Source organism: Elephas maximus, chromosome 1, assembly GCF_024166365.1.
Source record: "Elephas maximus indicus isolate mEleMax1 chromosome 1, mEleMax1 primary haplotype, whole genome shotgun sequence".
Classification (NCBI taxonomy): domain Eukaryota; kingdom Metazoa; phylum Chordata; class Mammalia; order Proboscidea; family Elephantidae; genus Elephas; species Elephas maximus.
The window spans coordinates 10347169-10369752 of NC_064819.1; the positions used below are offsets into that span (position 1 = coordinate 10347169).

Genomic DNA, 22584 nt, shown 5'->3' on the forward strand with positions numbered 1-22584 from the left:
AAATATGAAGGCGAAATTAAGATATTTACAGATAAACACAAGCTTAGAGAATTTGCAAAAACCAAACCAAAGCTACAAGAAATACTAAAGGAAATTGTTTGGTCAGAAAACCAATAATATCAGATACCAGCACAACACAAAGTCACAGAACAGAACATCCTGATATCAACTCAAATAGGGAAATCACAAAAACAAATTAAGATTAATTAAAAAAAAATGCTCATAACAGGGAATCATTGAAGTCAACACGTAAAAGACCACAATAATCAAAAAGAGGGACTAAATACAGGTGGCATAGAACTGCAATATGGAGGGTGATACAAGGCAATATAGGACAATACAAGTTAGGTTTTTATTTAGAAAAACAGGGGTAAATATTAAGGTAACCACAAAGAGGTATAACAACTCCATAACTCAAGATAAAAGCCAAGAAAAATGTTAACGACTCAACAAACATAAAGTCAAACACTATGAAAATGAGGATCTCACAATTTACTAAGAAAAATGTCTCAGCACAAAAAACTAAGTGGAAAAATGAAATTCTCAACAACACACATAAAAAGGCATCAAAATGACAACACTAAACACTTATTTATCTATAATTATGCTGAATGTAAATGGACTAAATGCACCAATAAAGAGACAGAGAGTCTCGGACTGGATAAAGAAACATGATCCATCTATATGCTGCCTACAAGAGACACACCTTAGACTTAGAGACACAAACAAACTAAAACTCAAAGGATGGAAAAACATATATCAAGCAAACAATAAGCAAAAAAAAAGGAGTAGCAATATTAATTTCTGACAAAATAGACTTTAGACTTAAATCCACCACAAAGGATAAAGAAGGACACTACATAATGATAAAAGGGACAATTGATCAGGAAGATATAACCATATTAAATATTTATGCACCCAATGACAGGGCTGCAAGATACATAAATCAAACTTTAACAGAACAGAAAAGTGAGATAGACACCTCCACAATTATAGTAGGAGACTTGAACACACCACTTTTGGAGCAGGACAGGACATCCAGTAAGAAGCTCAACAGAGACACGGAAGACCTACTTACAACAATCAACCAACTTGACCTCATTGACTTATACAGAACTCTCCACCCAACTGCTGCAAAGTATACTTTTTTTTCTAGCGCACATGGAACATTCTCTAGAATAGACCACATATTAGGTCATAAAACAAACCTTTGCAGAATCCAAAACATCGAAATATTACAAAGGATCTTCTCAGACCACAAGGCAATAAAACTAGAAATCAATAACAGAAAAACTAGGGAAAAGAAATCAAATACTTGGAAACTGAACAATACCCTCCTGAAAAAAGACTGGGTTATAGAAGACATCAAAGAGGGAATAAGGAAAATTCATAGAATGCTGAACAATACCCTCCTGAAAAAAGACTGGGTTATAGAAGACATCAAAGAGGGAATAAGGAAATTCATAGAATGCAACGAGAATGAAAATACTTCCTATCAAAACCTCTGGGACACAGCAAAAGCAGTGCTCAGAGGCCAATTTATATCGATAAATGCACACATACAAAAAGAAGAGCCAAAATCAGAGAACTGTCCCTACAACTTGAACAAATAGAAAGTGAGCAACAAAAGAATCCATCAGGCACCAGAAGAAAACAAATAATAAAAATTAGAGCTGAACTAAATGAATTAGAGAACAGAAAAACAATTCAAAGAATTAACAAAGCCAAAAGCTGGTTCTTTGAAAAAATTAACAAAATTGATAAAGTATTGGCTGGACTGACTAAAGAAATACAGGAAAGGAAACAAATAACCCAAATAAGAAACGAGAAGAGCCACATCACAACAGACCCAACTGAAATTAAAAGAATCATATCAGATTATTACAAAAAATTGTACTCTAATTTGCAAACCTAGAAGAAATGGATGAATTCCTGGAAAAACACTACCTACCTAAACTAACACATTCAGAAGTAGAGCAACCAAATAGACCCATAACAAAAAAAGAGATTGAAACAGTAATCAAAAAACTCCCAACAAAAAAAAGCCCTGGCCCGGACGGCTTCACTGCAGAGTTCTACCAAACTTTCAGAGAAGAGTTACCACCACTACTACGGAAGGTACTTCAAAGCATAGAAAATGACGGAATACTACCCAACTCATTCTATGAAGCCACCATCTCCCTGATACCAAAACCAGGCAAAGACATTACAAAAAAAGAAAATTACAGACCTATATCCCTCATGAACATAGATGCAAAAATCCTCAACAAAATTCTAGCCAATAGAATTCAACAACATATCAAAAAAAATAATTCACCACGACCAAGTGGGATTTATACCAGGTATGCAAGGCTGGTTTAATATTAGAAAAACCATTAACATAATCCACCATATTAATAAAACAAAAGACAAAAACCACATGATCTTAACAATTGATGCAGAAAAGGCATTTGACAAAGTCCAACACCCATTTATGATAAAAACTCTCACCCAAATAGGAATCCAAGGAAAATTCCTCAACATAATAAAGGGCATCTATGCAAAGCCAACAGCCAACATCACTCTAAATGGAGAGAACCTGAAAGCATTTCCCTTGAGAACAGGAACCAGACAAGGATGCCCTTTATCACCGCTCTTATTCGACATTGTGCTAGAAGTCCTAGCCAGGGCAATTAGGCTAGACAAAGAAATAAAGGGCATGCGGATTGGCAAAGAGGAAGTAAAATTATCTCTATTTGCAGATGACATGATCTTATACACAGAAAACCCCAACGAATCCACCAGAAAACTACTGAAACTAATAGAAGAGTTTGGCAGAGTCTCAGGTTATAAGATAAACATACAAAAATCACTTGGATTCCTCTACATCAACAAAAAGAACATCGAAGAGGAAATAACCAAATCAATACCATTCACAGTAGCCCCCAAGAAGATAAAATACTTAGGAATAAATCTTACCAAGGATGTAAAAGACCTATACAAAGAAAACTACAAAGCTCTACTACAAGAAATTCAAAAGGACATACTTAAGTGGAAAAACATACCTTGCTCATGGATAGGAAGACTTAGCATAGTAAAAATGTCTATTCTACCAAAAGCCATCTATACATACAATGCACTTCCGATCCAAATTCCAATGTCATTTTTTAAGGTGATAGAGAAACAAATCACCAACTTCATATGGAAGGGAAAGAAGCCTCGGATAAGCAAAGCATTACTGAAAAAGAAGAAGAAAGTGGGAGGCCTCACTCTACCTGATTTCAGAACCTATTATACAGCCACAGTAGTCAAAACAGCCTGGTATTGGTACAACAACAGGCACACAGACCAGTGGAACAGAATTGAGTACCCAGATATAAATCCATCCACATATGAGCAGCTGATATTTGACAAAGGCTCAGAGTCAGTTAATTGGGGAAAAGATAGTCTTTTTAACAAATGGTGCTGGCATAACTGGATATCCATTTGCAAAAAAATGAAACAGGACCCATACCTCACACCATGCACAAAAACTAACTCCAAGTGGATCAAAGACCTAAACATAAAGACTCAAACGATAAAGATCATGGAAGAAAAAATAGGGACAACCTAGGAGCCCTAATACAAGGCATAAATAGAATACAAAACATTACCAAAAATGACAAAGAGAAACCAGATAACTGGGAGCTCCTAAAAATCAAACACCTATGCTCATCTAAAGACTTCACCAAAAGAGTAAAAAGACCACCCACAGATTGGGAAAGAATTTTCAGCTATGACATCTCCGACCAGCGCCTGATCTCTGAAATCTATATGATTCTGTCAAAACTCAACCACAAAAAGACAAACAACCCAATCAAGAAGTGGGCAAAGGGTATGAACACACACTTCACTAAAGAAGATATTCAGGCAGCTAACAGATACATGAGAAAATGCTCTCAATCATTAGCCATTAGAGAAATGCAAATTAAAACCACGATGAGATTCTATCTCACTCCAACAAGGCTGGCATTAATCCAAAAAACAGAAAATAATAAATGTTGGAGAGGCTACGGAGAGATTGGAACTCTTATATATCGCTGGTGGGAATGTAAAATGGTACAACCACTTTGGAAATCTATCTGGCGTTATCTTAAACAGTTAGAAATAGAACTACCATAAAAAACCCAGAAATCCCACTCCTGGGAATATACCCTAGAGAAATAAGAGCCTTCACACAAACAGATACATGCACACCCATGTTTATTGCAGCTCTGTTTACAATAGCAAAAAGCTGGAAGCAACCAAGGTGTCCAACAACGGATGAATGGTTAAATAAATTGTGGTATATTCACACAATGGAATACTACGCATCGATAAAGAACAGTTTCGAATCTGTGAAACATTTCATAACATGGAGGAACCTGGAAGGCATTATGCTGAGTGAAATTAGTCAGAGGCAAAAGGACAAATATTGTATAAGACCACTATTATTAAGATCTTGAGAAATAGTATAAACTGAGAAGAACACATACTTTTGTGGTTACGAGGGGGGGAGGGGGGAGGGAGGGAGGGTAGGAGAGGGTTTTTTACTGATTAATTAGTAGATAAGAACTGCTTTAGGTGAAGGGAAGGACAATACTCAATACATGGAAGGTCAGCTCAATTGGACTGGACCAAAAGCAAAGAAGTTTCTGGGATAAAATGAATGCTTCAAAGGTCAGTGGAGCAAGGGCGGGGGTTTGCGGACCATGGTTTAAGGGGACTTCTAAGTCAATTGGCAAAATAATTCTATTATGAAAACATTCTGCATCCCACTTTGAAATGTGGCATCTGGGGTCTTAAATGCTAACAAGCGGCCATCTAAGATGCATCAATTGGTCTCAATCCACCTGGAGCAAAGGAGAATGAAGAACACCAAGGTCACACGACAACTAAGAGCCCAAGAGACAGAACGGGCCACATGAACTAGAGACCTACATCATCCTGAGACCAGAAGAACTAGATGGTGCCCGGCCACAATCGACGACTGCCCTGACAGGGAGTGCAACAGCGAACCCCTGAGGGAGCAGGAGATCAGTGGGATGCAGACCCCAAATTCTCATAAAAAGACCATACTTAATGGTCTGACTGAGACTAGAGGAATCCTGGCAGTCATGTTGGCCCAGGACAGGAACCATCCCCGAAGACAACTCATCAGACATGAAAGGGACTGGACAGTGGGTGGGAGAGAGATGCTGATGAAGAGTGAGCTAATTATATCAAGTGGTCACTTGAGACTGTGTTGGCATCTCCTGTCTGGAGGGGGGATGGGAGGATAGAGAGAGTTGGAAGCTGGCAAAATTGTCACAAAAGGAGAGACTGGAAGGGCTGACTCATTAGGGGGAGAGCAAGTGGGAGTACGGAGTAAGGTGTATATAAACTTATATGTGACAGACTGACTTGATTTGTAAACATTCACTTGAAGCTCAATAAAAGTTAATAAAAAAAAAAAAGAAAACCTTGAGGAGGACAGTTCTACTCCGACACATGACTCAACGGCAGCTGGTTATTCTAAACACAGGACTCTGTTTTCTGTCTTAACATGGCTGAAATCACAGTACGCTGCAGATCACTTACTTTAAGCTCTTTCACTCGGGATGACTTTAACGTACTTAAACTATGACTTTGAGTGTAACAGACTTTGAGTTTAATGGACTCCAACTGTAACTGGATCCCTAAATCTGAACAGGCCACCTGGGATTCTCTGAGTTTAGAGCCAAGTGAGAGCGCCTAAGTATCTTCTGACCCAGATTCAAATAAAACCTTGAGTACAAAAATCAAAGAACACTTTATCTTAGGATATTTAGTGCTTATGTTAAGTAAAAAAGGGGGGAAGCATCTTGGTCTCTTGGCCTGTGAAAGTTACAACCTACAATTCTGGCACTAAAATAATACTGCCATTTTTTATTCTAAATAAAAGATTAGTAACAATAGGATTAATTAATAACAAGGATCTTCTGAAAGTGAAGAGAGGTAGTTGAACTGTGAGAATTTAAAAGAAAGTGAAATCATAATACAGTTCAAAGAGAAAAACACACGGACTTTGATTCTAAGGAACGTAATTTTACCTACTGAAAAACCCAGCTGCTGTCAAGTCAACTTCGACTCGTGGCGACCCCATGTGCATCAGAGTAGGACTGTGCTCCACAGGGTTTTCAGCGTATGATTTTTCAGAAGTAGATTGCCAGGTCTTTCTTCTGAAGTGCGTTGGGGCAGATTCGAACCTCCAACCTTTCAGTTACCAGCTGAGCGTGTTAACCATTTGCACCACCCAAGAAATCTATTTCATCTATCAAAAAAAAAAAAAAACTATAGCCCTAAATTATTTCACTTATTATAAAAGATCTAGAACTAACTAAATTTATTCATGGTCAAACAAACTGCTATATACACATTTTGAAACACAGAATGTCTAAATGAAATACATATTACAAAGTTGATCATTTCTAATTCACAAAATGTATCCAAAAAGATGTAAGTTGAGTTGTAAAATGGTAGGTTATGGAGAAGGGGGCATGACACATGCCTAGAAGTTGAAAAAATGGGTATTAAAAATATATATATATATATATATATATATATATATATATATATATATATGTGACTAGAAGTTTAATGCTGACTGTGTCACGAGCAACCTACGCAATTTTAGATAACTCACGTAGTATCTGCGGCCTAAGTTTCTAAACCTGTAAAGTGAGGTTAGAGATTCACTCTTGCTAGAAACCCTATCGAGATATTCTACTTTTTCCCCTCTGCATACTTAATTTAACAAACCAAACTAATGCGAGAAATTTTTGAAAGATAAAATCTGTCTTAAAATTAAGCATCAAAGAAAAATAAATAAATAAAAAGTCTCCTGGTAAATTCGTGCTTGTGCTCTTAGACTTGGTGCCATCTGATGCTGAGGTTAAACTTTTCCAAAAGCTAATGACATTCTGTTAATGTAACAACTGTTTCCAGTGTCTAATTCTGACAAGGCCACATCAGCTTTTTGTCCTGCTCCCAAAGTACTGACAGTAAAGAAAGGAAGAGAAGAAAAACACAAAACCACCCATAAAAGGTCTATATTTTAACAGTTTAAAAAAAAAAGAAAAAATACGCAATGTATGTTATCATATGCTATATGACATTGGATTAACCACCTCTAACTGTAAATAAAAGAATAAACATTAGTTTATTCTATAACTTCTGGTCAAAAGTTAATATACAAAATCCTGCCCCTCATCAACTTCTGTATTTTAATGATATAGGTAGATTATCTTCACCTTGCAAATAAAAACCCAGGCTAGAAAATGTCGACAGAAAATTCCATGACAAAACTACACCCTCAATGACATCCTGAAGCGCAACAACCCAACTATTTTTACATGCAGAACTGCCACGTGCTTCATATCCAGGCAGCTATCTGGCCTCAAAATAGGTTAAGAACAATGAGAAACCCAAGCTTTAGTCAACTATTGGTTAATGTACTTAAAAAAACAAACAAACTTAAATTGACTCACCTTTGTCCAAGGATGTGCCTTAATTTGAGGGAATTTGAATTCTGTGTAATTTGGATTCATTTCTCTAATTTGCTCCCTTGTTGGTGTTCCCAGGACCTAGATAAAGAAATCAAGTTATTGCCATATTCTTCCATATATTTCTAAAGATAGTCGTTATGTTTTAGTACACTGGTTACATTAAAAAAGGAATTCCAAAGTTATTTAAAATACATAGGTGGTTAAACAAGGCAGGCTCTGAAAACCTTGTGATTTATAACTGGCCACACAGTCCAAGCTATACTACTCTAGACAGGCTTTTATAATAGTAGTAACGCTAAATCAAGATCTTAAAAAAAGACTGCTCAAAAACATTCAAGTAAAAATCAGGCATCTCTATCCAGAAAAACACAATCTACTGCATTGATGGCATCTGAAACAATACCATTTATTTTTAGTAAGAGGCTAAATTCTAATGATATAGCTATATTGTCCTCACCTTGCAAATAAAAATTCAGGATATAAACTGTCTAAAGGAAATCACTATATACAATGCTGAAAGCAGGTAATACACCAATACATTAATCAGGAGGACCTTGCTCATACACTGTCATCAGTAATTTCTTTCAATCCCTGAACATTTACTGAGTGTCCTCCACGTACAAGGAACAGTGCTACAATCTATGGAGGATAGGAAGATCATGAAATTTTCTGCACTTACACATCTGAGTGCTGAAAAAAATAGAACTCGATACAAGACAAACATACACTGAGCACTTCATTGCTGTTAAGTTGATTCTGACTCATAGTGACCCTATAGGGTTTCCTATGCTGTAATCTTTACAGGAGCAGATCGCCAGGTCTTTTCTCCTGCAGAGCTGCTGGTGGATTTGAGCTGCTGGTGGATTTGAGCTGCTGATCTTTGGGTTAGCAGCCAAGCACTTAACCACTGTACCACCAGGGCTCCCTTCATTGCCTCTAGAGCTACAGTAAACAAAAAACCTGTTGCCATCAAGTCGAGTCTGACTCACAGTGACCCTACAGGACAGAGCAGAACTGCCCCATAGGGTTTCCAAGGCTGTAATCTTTATGGAAGCAGACTGCCACATCTTTCTCCCCTGGGGGGGTTGGTGGGTCTGAACCACCAACCTTTTGGTTAGCAGCCGAATGCTTTCCCACTGTGCCACCAGGGCTCCTGAGAGCTGCAGTAGGCATGGACAAAGGAAAACATATGCACCTGACTGCACATGACAGAAAACGGGAAAGAAACATTAATTCCTAAAATGAACACTTTGAAGAGAGACACTTCTGTATTACCCATTATTATAATCCTAGCAGCTGGTAGAAAATGTTTGTTAAAATAGAGTATTAAGCTGTTGACAATTCAAGGATACCTGCGCAGAAGGAGCAGAATGCAAGGCTAAGTACTCGATTTGCAGTGGCAATCAGTGAATAATCAGCAATAATTCTGTAATTATTTCAGGACAACGTAAGAATTTCTGTATATTTGATGGTTCTAATTCTCTAGACTCCATTAAAACTTTCAAACCACATTAAAATTAAAAAATTTGTTTCTTCAAAAGATACCCTAAAGAAAATGAAAAGGCAAGCCACTGACTAAGGGAAAACATTTGCAAAACATATATTCTACAAGGGGCTTGTATCTATAATAAATAAAATATTCGTACAATTCAAAAATAAGAAGAAAAACAACCCAGCTTGTCCAACCTAAAAGGTATGGACAAACACTTCATCTAAGACAACACAGAAATAGGAAATAATCAAATGAAAAGATGTTCAACATCATTAGGCACAAGGGAAATACTAATTAAAACTACAAGATACCATGACATACCCACTGGGGCCCTGGTGGCACAGTGGTGAAGAGATTGGCTGCTCACCAAATGGTCAGCTGTCTGAACCCACTAGCACTCCTTGGAAACCCTGTGGGGCAGTTCTAGTCTGTCCTACGGGTCGCTATGAGTCAGAATCAACTTGACAACAGGTACACACCCACTAAAAAAAAAACCCACTAGGAAGGCTAAAATGAAAAAGACTGATTATACACACCAAGAATTGTCAAGGGTGCAGAAAAACCAATAATTCCATGCACTGCTGCTGAGAATATAAAATGGCATACTCCGCTTGGTGTGGGTCTATCCCGACTCACAGTGAAACTACAGACAGGGTAAAACTGCCCCAGAGGGTTTCTGAGGAACAGCTGGTGGGTTCAAACTGCTGACCTATTGGTTAGCAGCTGAATGCTTAACCGCAGGGCCACCAGCGCTCTATAAAATGGTACAGCACATTGAAAAACATATGGCAATTTCTTAAAACTCTTGGTTTATACCTGAGAGAAATGAAAGTATTTGTTCATACAAAGTCTTGTACATAAATATGTGCACAGAAGCCTTTTTTAACTGCCAAAATGTGGAAACCACCCAAATGTCCACCATTTGGTATATGCATGAACAATCAGTGATATATTTAAACAATGCACTAGTAGTCAGTAATAAAAAGTAGTAAAAAAGAATCTAAAAATAATTATGCTGAGTGAAAAGGCCAGACCAGAAAAAAAAAAAAGAATACCTGTATTATATAATTCCATAAATATAGAATTCTAGAAAATCTTCTGACTATACTGACAGAAAGTAAACCAGTTATTGTAAAGGGATGGAGGTGGAGTAGGCCTGCAGGGAAGGATTACAAAGAGGCGCCAAAAAACTACTGGGTGATAAATATGTTCATTACACCTTGATTTCATGGTGATGTTTTCATGGGTGTACACATATGTCAGAATTTATAGAATTATACACTTTAAATAGTGCAGTTTATTATATGTCAATTATATCTCAATAAACCTATAATACGAACTTTCAGAAGTTGTTTAAATATTACAATATATAAACTTTGGGTAAGTTAGGTATTAAAAGAAAATCCAGAAAACTCTAAACTGACTTTTAATTGCCTACAAGATAACTCCTGAGCACACTCCTGATGTTGTAAATAAAATAAAAAGATGAGTGCACAAATAATCTAAATAATCACACTTATTCTAATTCCTACTTCTAACACTGTTCTGGGAGAACATTCAGTCTTAGGGTGCTGGAAATACATCTCCAATTAAATAACTTTCCTCCCCTCTTATACTAGAATTCTAGCTTAATAGAGAGGAACACAGTATCTAGTGCAGGGAAGGAAGATCTCTGACCTTGGGAGTTGTACATATCAGATATTTATAAATCATGAACTATCCATATTTAAAACATGAAGGCTGAAGAGAAATCCTGAGGGTTTTTTTTTTTTTAAAAAGAAGGCACGCATTTATATTTTACATTAAACCCTTGATGAAGGGGGTGTGTGTGTGCGCACGCATGAACACATATGTGTATGTGTGAGCAACCGCACGTCCTGGGAAAGGAGCAAAGGGGTAAAAAAAGGAGTTCTAGTGAGCTTATCAATAATTCTGTCCCCCAAATGCAACTTCACTGAGTTCTTTAAAGTGATGAAGAAAAACACCAAAAATGACATGAATAAATGAGTATTAAAAATGCATACCCCTTCCGGACACCAGAAGAAAGCAAATAATAAAAATTAGAGCAGAGTTCAATGAAATGGAGAATAGAAAAACAATTAAAAGAGTTAACAAGACCAAAAGCTGGTTCTTTGAAAAGATCAACAAAATCAGTAAAACCACTGGCCAAAGTGACAAAAGAAAAACAGGAAAGGAAGCAAATAACCTGAATAAGAAATGAAGTGGACGGTATTACAACAGACCCAAATGAAATCAAAAGAATTATAACAAAATACTATGAAAAATTATAGTTTTGAAAACGTAGAGGAAATGGAGAAATTTCTAGAAATGCACTACCTACCTAAACTAACACAAACAGAATTAGAACTAAATAAACCTGTAACAAAAGAAGAGATTGAAAAGGTAATTAAAAAACTCCCAACATGAAAAAGCCCTGGCCCTGACGGCTTCACCGGAGAATTCTATCAAACTTTCAGAGAAGAGTCAACACCACTACTACACTAAAGGTATTTCAGAGCACAGAAAAAGATGGAATACTCCCGAACTCATTCTATGAAACCAGCACAACCCTGATACCAAAACCAGGTAAAGATACCACAAAAAAAAAAAAAAGAAAGAAAGAAAATCACAGACCAATATCCCTCACGAACATAGGCCAAAAATCCTCAACAAAATTCTAGCCAACAGAATTCAACACATACCAGAAAATAATAATAATAATAATTCACCATGATCAAGTGGGATTCATACCAGGTATGCAGGGATGTTTCAACATTAGAAAAACAATCAATGTAATCTACCACATAAATAAAAAGACAAGAACCAAATAATCTTATCAGTTGATGCAGAAAAGACATTTGACAAAGTCCACCACTCATTCTTGACAAAAACTCTCAGCAAAATAGGAATAGAAGGGAAATTCCTTAGCATAATAAAGGGCATTTATAAAAAGCCAACAGCCAACATCATCCTAAATGGAGAGAGTCTGAAAGATTCCCCTTGAGAACGGGAACCAGACAAGGATGCCCTTTATCACCACTCTTACTCAACACTGTCCTGAACAGAGCAATTAGTCTAGAAAAAGAAATAAAGGGCACTCAAATGGGTAAGGAAGAAGTAAAAGTATCCCTATTTGCAGATGATATGATCTTATACACAGAAAACCCCAAAGAATCCACAAGAAAACTATTAGAACTAATAGCAGATTTCAGCAAATTATCAGGATACAAGATAAACATACAAAATTCTGTTGGATTCCTCTGTATCAACAAATTGAATGTTGAAGAGGAAATCACCACATCAATACCATTTACAATAGCCCCCCAAAAGATAAAATACTTAGGAAGAAATCTTACCAGAGACGTAAAAGACCTAAAATAAATCTTACCAGAGACATTAAAGACCTAAAATAAATCTTACCAGAGACGTAAAAGACCTGTACGAGGAAAACCATGGGAACTACTGCAAGAAACCAAGAGACCTACATAAGTGGAAAAACATAACTTGTTTACGGAGGAAGAATCAACATTGTGAAAATGTCAATTCTACCCAAAGCAATCTACCCAAATGCAATCTCAATCCAAATTCCAAAGTCATTTTTTAATGCGATGGAGAGACAAACCATCAACCTCATACAGAAAGGGAAGAGGCCCCAGATAAGTAAAGCATTACTGAAGAAGAACAACAAACCAGGAGGCCTCATACTACCTGATTGTAGAACCTATTACGCCACCACAGTAGTCAGAACAGCCCGGTACTGTTACAACAACAGATACATAGACCAATGGAACGGAACTGAGAATCCAGATGTAAATTCATCCACCTATGAGCAGCTGATATCTGACAAAGACCCAAAGTCCATTAAATGGGGGAAAGAGAGTCTGTTTAAGAAATGGTGCTGGCCTAACTGGATAACCATCTGCAAAAAAAATGAAACAAGACCCATACCTGACACCACATACAAAAACTAACTCAAAATGGATCACAGACCTAAATATGAAATCTAAAACGATAAAGATCATGGAAGAAAAAATAAGGACAATGCTAGGGGCACTAATACATGGCATAAACAGAATACAAAACACTACTAACAATGCACGAATACCACATGAAACACTAGATAACTGGGAGCTCCTAAAAATCAAACACTTATGCTCATCCAAAGACTTCACCAAAAGCATAAAAAGACAACTTACAGACTGGGTAAAAAGTTTGGGCTATGATAAATCTGATGAGCATCTAATCTGTAAAATCTACAAGATACTGTAAAACCTCAACAACAAAAAGACAACCCAATTAAAAAACAGGCAAAGGATATCAACAGGCATTGCACCAAAAAAGACATTCAGGCAGTGAACAGGTAAATGAGGAAATGCTCACGATCATCAGCCACTACAGAAATTCAAATCAAAACTGCAACGAGATTCCATCTCACCCCAACAAGGCTAGCATAAATCCAAAAAACAAAATAATAAACGTTGGAGAGGTTGTGGAGAGACTGGAACACTTATACACTGCTGCTGGAAATGTAAAATGGCACTTCCTTAAAAAGCTAGAAATACCATATAATCCAGGAATCCCACTTTTTGAAATATATCCTAGAGAAATAAGAGCTGTCAACGAATAGATATAGGCACACCCATGTTCACTGCAGCACTGTTCACAATAGCAAAAAGATGAAAACAACCTAGGTACCCATCAATGGGTGAACGGAGAAACAAATTACGGTATACTCACACGAGGGAATACTACCCAACAATAAAGAACAATGATGAATCTGCAAAACATCTCATAACATGGATGAATCTGGAAGGCACTATGCTAAGTGAAATTAGTCACTTGAAAAAGGACAAATATTGTATGAGACCATCATTATAAGAATTCAAGAAAAGGTTTAAATGCAGAAGAAAATATTCTTTGATGGTTACAAGGGTGGCAAGGGAGATAAAGAGAGGTTTAACTAATTAGGTAGTAGACAAGAATTATCTTAGGTGAAGAGAAGGACAACACAATACAGGGAAAGTCAGCACAACTGGACTAAACCAAAAGCTAAGAAGTTTCCTGAATACAACCACACATTTCGAGGAACAGAGCAGCAGCTGTGGGGGTCTGGGGACCAGGGTTTCAGGGGACATCTAGGTCAACTGTCATAACAAAGTTTACTAAGAAAATGTTCTGGATCCCACTTCAGTGAGTGGCATCTAGGGTCTTAAAAGCTAGCGAGTGGCCATCTAAGATGCATCAATTGGTCCCAGCCCACCTGGTGCAAAGGAGAATGAAGATCACCAAAGACACAAGGAAAATATTAGCCCAAGAGGCAGAAAAAGAGCCACAGAGACTAGAGACTCCATCAGCCTGAAACCAGAAGAACTAGATGGTGCCTGGCTACCACCAATGACTTCCCTGACAGGGAACAGAACAGGGTGAGTCCCTGATGGAACAGGAGAAAAGTGGGGTGCAGACCTCAAATTCTAGTAAAAAGACCAGACTTAATGGTCTGACTGAGACATGGCCCCTGGACTCTCTGTTAACCCAGAACTAAAACCATTCCAGAAGCCAACTCTTCAGACAAAGATTAGACTGGACTATAAGACATACAATGATACTCGTGAAGAGTAAGTATGCTTCTTAGTTCAAGTAGTTACATGAGATTAAATGGGCAGCTCCTGTCCAGAGGTGAGATGAGAAGGCAGAAAGGTACAGGAGCGGGCTGAATGAACACGGGAAATCTGGGGTGGAAAGGAGGAGTGTGCTCCCTTATTATAGAGAGAGCAACTAAGGTCACATAACAATGTGCCTATAAATTTTTGTATGAGAAACTAGCTTGAGCTGTAAACTTTCACTTAAAGCACAATTAAAAAAAATACATACCTTCAATGACCCTACAACCTACTGATCCTACTTCAAGGTACATACCCTAATATAGAGACATTCTTACACGTATGTCCAAAGCAACATTATTCGTTAATAATAAAAACTTGCAGAGAAAGCAAAAATCCATAAGCAGAATAAGTAAATTGTGGTACAGATTTATTTTCATAAGGAATACTCTCGTCTTAAGGTATAAGAATTTTAACATACACTTCAAGGAACATCCTGCCTTATCACTGTATAGTTTGTAAGTCTTCAAGTCTCTCGTGCCGCCCTTATAGAAAGTTAGCTAAATGGCTGATGAGTCCATGTGATCTCTGTCCACACAGTATAAAGATGCATTTACTAACGGACGTCATACAACTAACTGGCAATGGAAGTGAATGACTCAGAGTTACACATACCTGGTGGGTGAATCTCACAAACACAGGGTTGAGCTTCCACTCAACAACACATATGTATAGTATGACTGCCTTCTATAAAGTTCAAAAGCAGCCAATATTAAGCTATATTTTAGTTTACATGCCGAATCTGTGCAAAGCTAAACGAGAAGCATGAGACTATTCATCACAAAATCAAGAAACTGTTTACCCATATGTGGCAGAAGCGGTTATGGCTGGGATGCGGCACAAAGAGTTCCTCTAATTCTTAATATGAGTGTGGTTCCATGGATATTCACTTTAGTATTATGCTACAAGCTGAATAACATACTTTTGCATTATGATATATTTCACAATAAACAAAATGACACCTAAGAAATGTGAACTCTCAAATCAGTGAGTGCCTGTTGTATAGCCCATCCATTAGTAAACGCATTCTTTTACTGTGTGAACAGAGATCACGTGGACTTAAGACAGGAATATTCCTTATGAAAATAAATCTGACAGATTAACAATGAAACAACTGAGAAACACATGCCATGTACACACGGCTTGCTGAATATGTAATTTTTAATAATTTATTTAACGTGAAAACATGTAATTTTTAATAATTTATTTAACGTGAATGAAGATAAGTTATGTATGTACTGACTCCCATACTCTTCTCCCAAAAAGCACCGTCTCATAGCCACTTAGAAACATTGTGTTATGGAAACTTTCAAATATTCAGAAAAGTTGCAAGGATTATACAGTAACCCCCTCTTATGCCCACCACCCAAACTCTACAATTTTTACTATATTTGGTTAATCACATATCCACCCCCATCCATATGTCAATGCATTTTTTTTTTTTTAATGTATTTCAAAATAAGTTACCCACCCCAAAACCCAGTGCTGTCGAGTCGATTCCGACACATAGCGACCCTAGAGGACAGAGTAGAACTGCCCCATAGAGTTTCCAAGGAGTGTCTGGTGGATTCAAACTGCCAACCCTTTGGTTAATAGCTGTAGCACTTAACCACTACGCCACCAGGGTTTCCAAAATGAGTTACAAACATCAGTATACTTTAGCAAGCATGTCATTAAGGTTTAATAGTTACAAGTTTTTAATCCACGCATTTGTACATAATTAGACCAGTGCATGCATTAGAACCGTCCAGAATGTAGGGAATTTTTTAAATTATAATGGAAAACAATCTGTTTTGATAAACTGTGATGATGTAGATCTATCATACTTACAGTCAATGGTCAAGAGTTTAACAAGTGGGGTACCTTACCCTCAAAATATGGATATTTGTTACTATTAAGAAGCTTTACTAATCCTGTAAATGGAATCATCCTTATATATTCACTATTGATCATTTAAAGCAATCAACTAAATGAAGAAGTCTGTCAGCACGAAGTGGCATGGGGACCTTATTCCTCTGTTACAGCCACTAGACCTTGAATCACTAAGGCTATGGGGTGGGGAAACCGAGCTCCTCATGCCACAGTGTGATTTACACGTTTAATTCCTCTTGCCCAGTATCCATCTACTATCACATTTCCCTATTCTCTTTCTTATTTTTTTAATTGTAAGACTGGGTTCTCTCCAGGCTGGTCAACAGAGTTTAATACATACTACAAAATGCCACAACAAAAAGCTCCTAAATTTTAAAAACTGAAGAGGAATATTTTATTATGACAAAGTACTTCTCAATATAGGAGAGAAGAACTTCCACTGGTGATTTCTAATGATGAACCAATTAAAAAAGACATTAGGGAACAATTTAAAAATGCTTACTATCTCTAGACTTGATCGTTAATGGTCTCAGAAAACTTTTAAGAAATGGCTAGATGAGAGATCCTCTAGCCCAGGAGCCAACCAGTAAACGTTTTCCGTAAAGGGCCAGAGAGTATAAATAGTTTAGGCTTTGTGGGCCACAGAGTCTGCCACTACTCAACTCTGCCACTGTCACACGAAAGCAGCCACAAACAAGAGCTCGTTTTAAAAAATAAGTGGCAGGTTGTATGTGGCCCTTGGGCCCTAGTCTGCCGACCCCTGATGTAGTCCAGGCTCTAGGCAGCACGAAACTTTTCAGTGGTTATAACTAGCTAGAGGCAGAGCTGGGATACGATTTAAATCTCACTACAATGGCAAACCAATTCTAGAAGAAAGCGTCATTATTAGACTTATTTGGAGGGTAAACAACCATTTCTAATTTCAGTAGTTGTGAAAAATAGTCAAAGCTATTAAGCGTGGAAGAGAAAACAATATTCGAAACAAGACATTCAGGAAGAACCAAAAGGAACTTTCCAACAAGAGATGGATATTGCGTGCATGACTCAGAGGTGAGCTAGGAGCTAAAAAAACAGCTTCGGTAGTGCCCGGTGTACAGGTGCTAGGTGCCTGTGACAGTGTATAACATAAAAAGCAGGTAGAAGGAGAAGGGTGCTAAAGATGGGGACCTAACTGACGAAAAATATATGGAGAGAGGGAAATTAAAGAACGAGACTGACAGAAGTGAAAGAGGCTGAAGGAGGTCCCACAGACAATGACTCTACGGAGGCCAACGGAGAAGTGGTTATCTTGTGACACAATAAGCCCAAGTAAAATAGGGCCTGAAAGGTTTTTCCTGTAGCTGCCCCTGCTGACTTTATGATAATGGTAAGGTCGGTTTTACTGCAGTCATGAGAAATGTAAGCAGGTCATAATCACCTGAGATGGTAAGTAGAGACAGCAAATATAAGCTCTCTTTTCAGAAAGTGTGTTAGTTAGGGAAAAGAGGGGAAAAAAAAGCACAAAATGGAAAAGAAGAAGCTAGAGGAAAAGGAGAGTAGAAATATTAACTGAGCACCTAGTATTGAAAACATTGTGCTAGGTAAATCCATTTTCTTTTCTCATTTAATCTTTATACCTACTCTATTTCCCCATTTATACTTGAAGTAACTTAAGGTTCCCTGGGGTTAACTGACTTCTCTCAAAGGTATACCGTTTGTCAGCAGTAAATACGGCATTTAAATGCATATCTGATTCCCGAAAATGTCGCACCCAATATTAAGAACAGAAACAAGGGAGGGTTTTAAAAAATATATTTAAAAAATCATTTTCTTAAACTGATTTAAATTTTTTTAAATCGATTCTTAACCTATAAAAAAGAAACTTAAATCTTTTTGCTGTGCAAAATATATTAGGATTTTATAAGATCACCAGACTGTAATTAATAGTAAAGACAAAACAAAAAGTTTAACATATTTTTCTTGACTACTTTAAAATTTTTTTTTTTTTTTTTACTTAGAAGAACCCACGATTCAAATAAGATCTACCCATATTATGGTAATATAGTTTAATAAAACAATACCTTCAATGGCTAATAATATAGACCTTAGGCAACAGAAGAATAATATGAGGAAATACAGGTACGTAACTGGCCAAACAAGATCGAGTATAAGAAATCTCAAACTTATTTTAGAATCCTATAAATATACTTCATATTTCCCGTCCAAAATTTTAATGAGTTACCAATTTTGATAAATCATTTTCAGGCTTCCATAGCTGTAGATTATCCATGTAAATAAATCCCTTGTTTGCTCATGTCTAAGTACATTTGCAATACCAAACAAACAAGTTTAGTAATTTTGTCTGTTAGTGATTATTTCACACGTGTAAAAACTGACTGGTCAAGTACTATGGACGTACATGGTAGAAATCATTTTAATTCCAAGACCTAAGTTGCAGAAACTTGTTATCACATTCTTTGGGTATAAATATTGTGCATACGCCCAACGGGGACCCGTAAGTACTTTAAGGTGGTCAAAAGTAAACTAAAAGCCTTAAGCAAAGTGGTGCAATTCTGTACAACTTTGTGTCAGTAGTTCAATAAATTTGGAGTGCCGTGCAAGGGCTTGTATTATGCGGAAAAAGCAAAAAAGAGAGTGAGAGGCAGGCTACTATGGACTTTAGCTTGTGTTTACGAGAGAGTAACTGGCACTGCCCTCCAGGTGTAAACAATTAGAAAACTGACTGACGAACAAAACTAAAAACTAAGAAATACGACGATGCACTCTACAGCGTAACATTTACAAGGTTCAGTATCCAACAAAAAAAAATTACTAAGCATGCAGAGCGGCAGGAACAAGAGGGAAAAAACAAGTCAACGGGAACAGATCCAGGAACGACAGAGATGATACAGATTAGCATAACAAGGAATCTGAAATAGCTACTATAATGAGGAGAAAAATGGAAGATATAAAAAAGAGCTAAATGGAAATTCTGGAGTTAAAAAACACAATACGTAAAATACACTGGAAATAATTAAGAGGAGATTAGGCACCACGGAAGGAAAAAAAAAAAACTAAAATGAAAACCAGTAGACTTAAAAGCAAAGCATTAGAAACTATTTAAACTGTAACATGGAGGCAAAAAGGGCCAGAAAAGCATATATACATATAATGAAAGTCTGAGAAGGGGGCAGAAATGCTATTTAAAGAAATAGTAATAGAAATTTTTCCAAATTTGATGAAAACTATGACCTCACAGATCCAAGAAGCACAATGAACCCAATGCAGTATAAAACCACATCAAGTCATAACCAACTGATAAAAGCCACTATAAAGAGACATTCAAGAATGCCACAGACAGACACATTCTATACACGGCATCAACAGTAAAAATAACAGCTGATTTGTCATTAGAAACAATGCAAGCCAGAAGACAACAGACTTCCCTAAAGAATGAGAAGCTGGAAAAAAAAAAAATTCTATATCCAGTGAAAATATCCTTCAAAAACTGAGGGTGAAATAAAGACATTTTCAGAGAAACAAAAGCCTAGAATTTTTTACTAGGAGATCTCCACTGTAAGAAAGTCTTCAGGATGAAAGAAAAGGATTCCATATGAACCCTCTGATCTGTACAAAAGACTAAAGACTGGAAAATATATGGCATTCCTCCCTAATTTTTTAATTTCTTTAGAAGAAACTGTTTAAAGCAAAAATAACAACATGTATTGTGGGACGACATATAACATGCAACAGTAAAATGTATGACAGACAAGGCCCAAAGAACAGGAGGGGAAATGGAAATATACCGCCATAGGGTCTTACTCTATGTATGACAAAGTATATTATTATATAAAGGTAAACTGTGTTAAGCTTAAGATGCCTATTTTCAATCCCTGAATATCCTCTAAAATATGCAGTAAGAAAGTACAGCTTAAAAGCCACAGGGAAAATAAAAAATAATCCAAAAGGCATGGGAAAAAAACCAAACCCATTGCCGCCAAGTTGATTCAGATTCATAGCGACCCTGCATGACAAAGCAGAACTGCTCAATAGGGTATCGAAGGCTGTAGTGGCTAAGTGTCTGCAGTTTAAATCCACCAGGTGCTCCTTGGAAACTCTATAGGACAGCTCTACTTTGTCCTATAGGGTCGCTATGACTCAGAATCAACTCGACGGCATCGGGTTTGGGTTTTTTTTTTTTTTTTTTGGTTTTAATCTTTAAGGAAGCAGGCTACCACATCTTTCACACGTGCAGTGACTTGTTGGTTCAAATCGCTGACCTTTTCGTTTGTAGCTGAGCACCTGACCACTGTGCACCAGGGCATGTGTGAGTAAACGAGGAAAAGAAATGAAGAGATGGAAAGAAAACAACCATCAAGGCAAAATACTTAAACTAACCCAAAAAACCCATTGGTGCCAACTCAATTTTGACTCATAGTGACCCCATTTCTATAGAACTGCTCCATAGTGTTTTCCTGGCCGTATATTGTACTGTGGATGTTGCTGTGATGCTGGAAGCTATGCCACCGGTATTCAAATACCAGCAGGGTCACCCATGGTGGACAGGTTTCAGCTGAGCTTGCAAACTAAGACCAACTAGGAAGAAAGACCTGGCAGTCTACTTCTGAAAAAATAATTAGCCAGTGAAAACCGTATGAATAGCTGCAGAATATTGTCTGATACAGGGCCAGAAGATGAGGCCCTCAGGTTGGAAGGCACTCAAAGGACGACTGGGGAAGAGCTGCCTCCTGAAAGTAGAGTCGACCTTAATGATGTGGATGGAGTCACGCTTTCAGGACTTCCGTTTGCTGATACAGCATGACTCAAAGTGAAAAGAAACAGCTGGAAATATCCATTAATAAGAGGAACATGGAATTACGAAGTATAAATCTAGTAATACTGCAAATCATCAAAAATGAAATGGAACTCATAAACACTGATACCCTAGGTATTAATGAGGTGAAATGGGCTGGTATTGGCCATTCTGAATTGGACTACTATGCCAGGAATGACAAATTCAATTAAGAATGGCATTGCATTCATCATTAAAAAGAACATTTCAATATCTGTCCTGAAGTACAACACTATTAGTGACAGGATAATATCCACACATTTACAAGAAAGACCAGTTAATACGACTATTATTCAAATATATGCATCAACCACTGAGGCCAAAGATGAGGAACCTGAAGATTTTTACCAACTTCTGCAGTCTGGAATTGATCAAACATGCAATCAGGATGAACTGGTAATTACTGGTGATTGGAATGTGAAAGCTAGAAACAAAGAAGAATCGGTAGTTGGAAAATATGGCCTTGGTGATAAAAAACAATGCTGGAGATTACACGATAGAATTTTGCAAGACCAACAACTTCTTCATGGCAAATACCTTTTTTCAAAATATAAATAGTGACTATATGTATGGACCTTACGAGGTAGGATATGCAGGAATCACACCAACTACATCTGGGGAAAGAGACGATGGAAAAGCTCAATATCACCACGTAGAACAAGGTCAGGGGCCGCCCGTGTAATAGACAATCAGTTGCTCATATGCAAATTCAAGGTGAAGCAGAAAAAAATTAGGAAAAGCCACGAGACACAAAATACGACCTTGAGTATATCCCACCTAAATTTACAGACCATCTCAAAAACAGGTATGACACACTGGACACTAATGACCAAAGGCCAGACAAGCTGTAGAATAACATCGAGGACATTGTACATGAAGAAAGAGATCATTAAAAAGAAAGAAAAGACAAAAATGGATGTCAGAAGAGACTCTGACACCTGCTCTTGAATACAGAGTAGCTAAGGTGAACAGAAGAAATGAAGTAAAAGAGCTGACCAGAAGATTTCAAAGGGCGGCTGGAGAAGACAAAGTATTATAACGACATATGCAAAGACCTGGAGTTAGAGAACCAAAAGAAAAGAACACACTTGGCATTTCTCAAGCTGAAAGAACTGAAGAAAAAACTCAAGCCTTGAGTTGCAATACTAATGGATTCTATGGGCAAGATACTGAACGTCGCAGGAAGCAACAAAAAAGGATTGAAGG

At 37.3% G+C, this 22584-nt stretch overlaps 1 protein-coding gene across 3 annotated transcripts in view; it reads right to left on the reverse strand.

Annotated features, from left to right (window-relative positions):
- GSK3B (glycogen synthase kinase 3 beta) overlaps window positions 1–22584 on the reverse strand; it is a 292562-nt gene that overhangs the window by 40944 nt on the left and 229034 nt on the right. For all 3 annotated transcript variants that reach the window (XM_049877389.1, XM_049877373.1, XM_049877381.1), the window contains exon 8: window positions 7506–7601. In XM_049877389.1, coding sequence (XP_049733346.1) covers window positions 7506–7601 — 96 coding nt within the window. The remainder of the gene's footprint in view (window positions 1–7505; window positions 7602–22584) is intronic.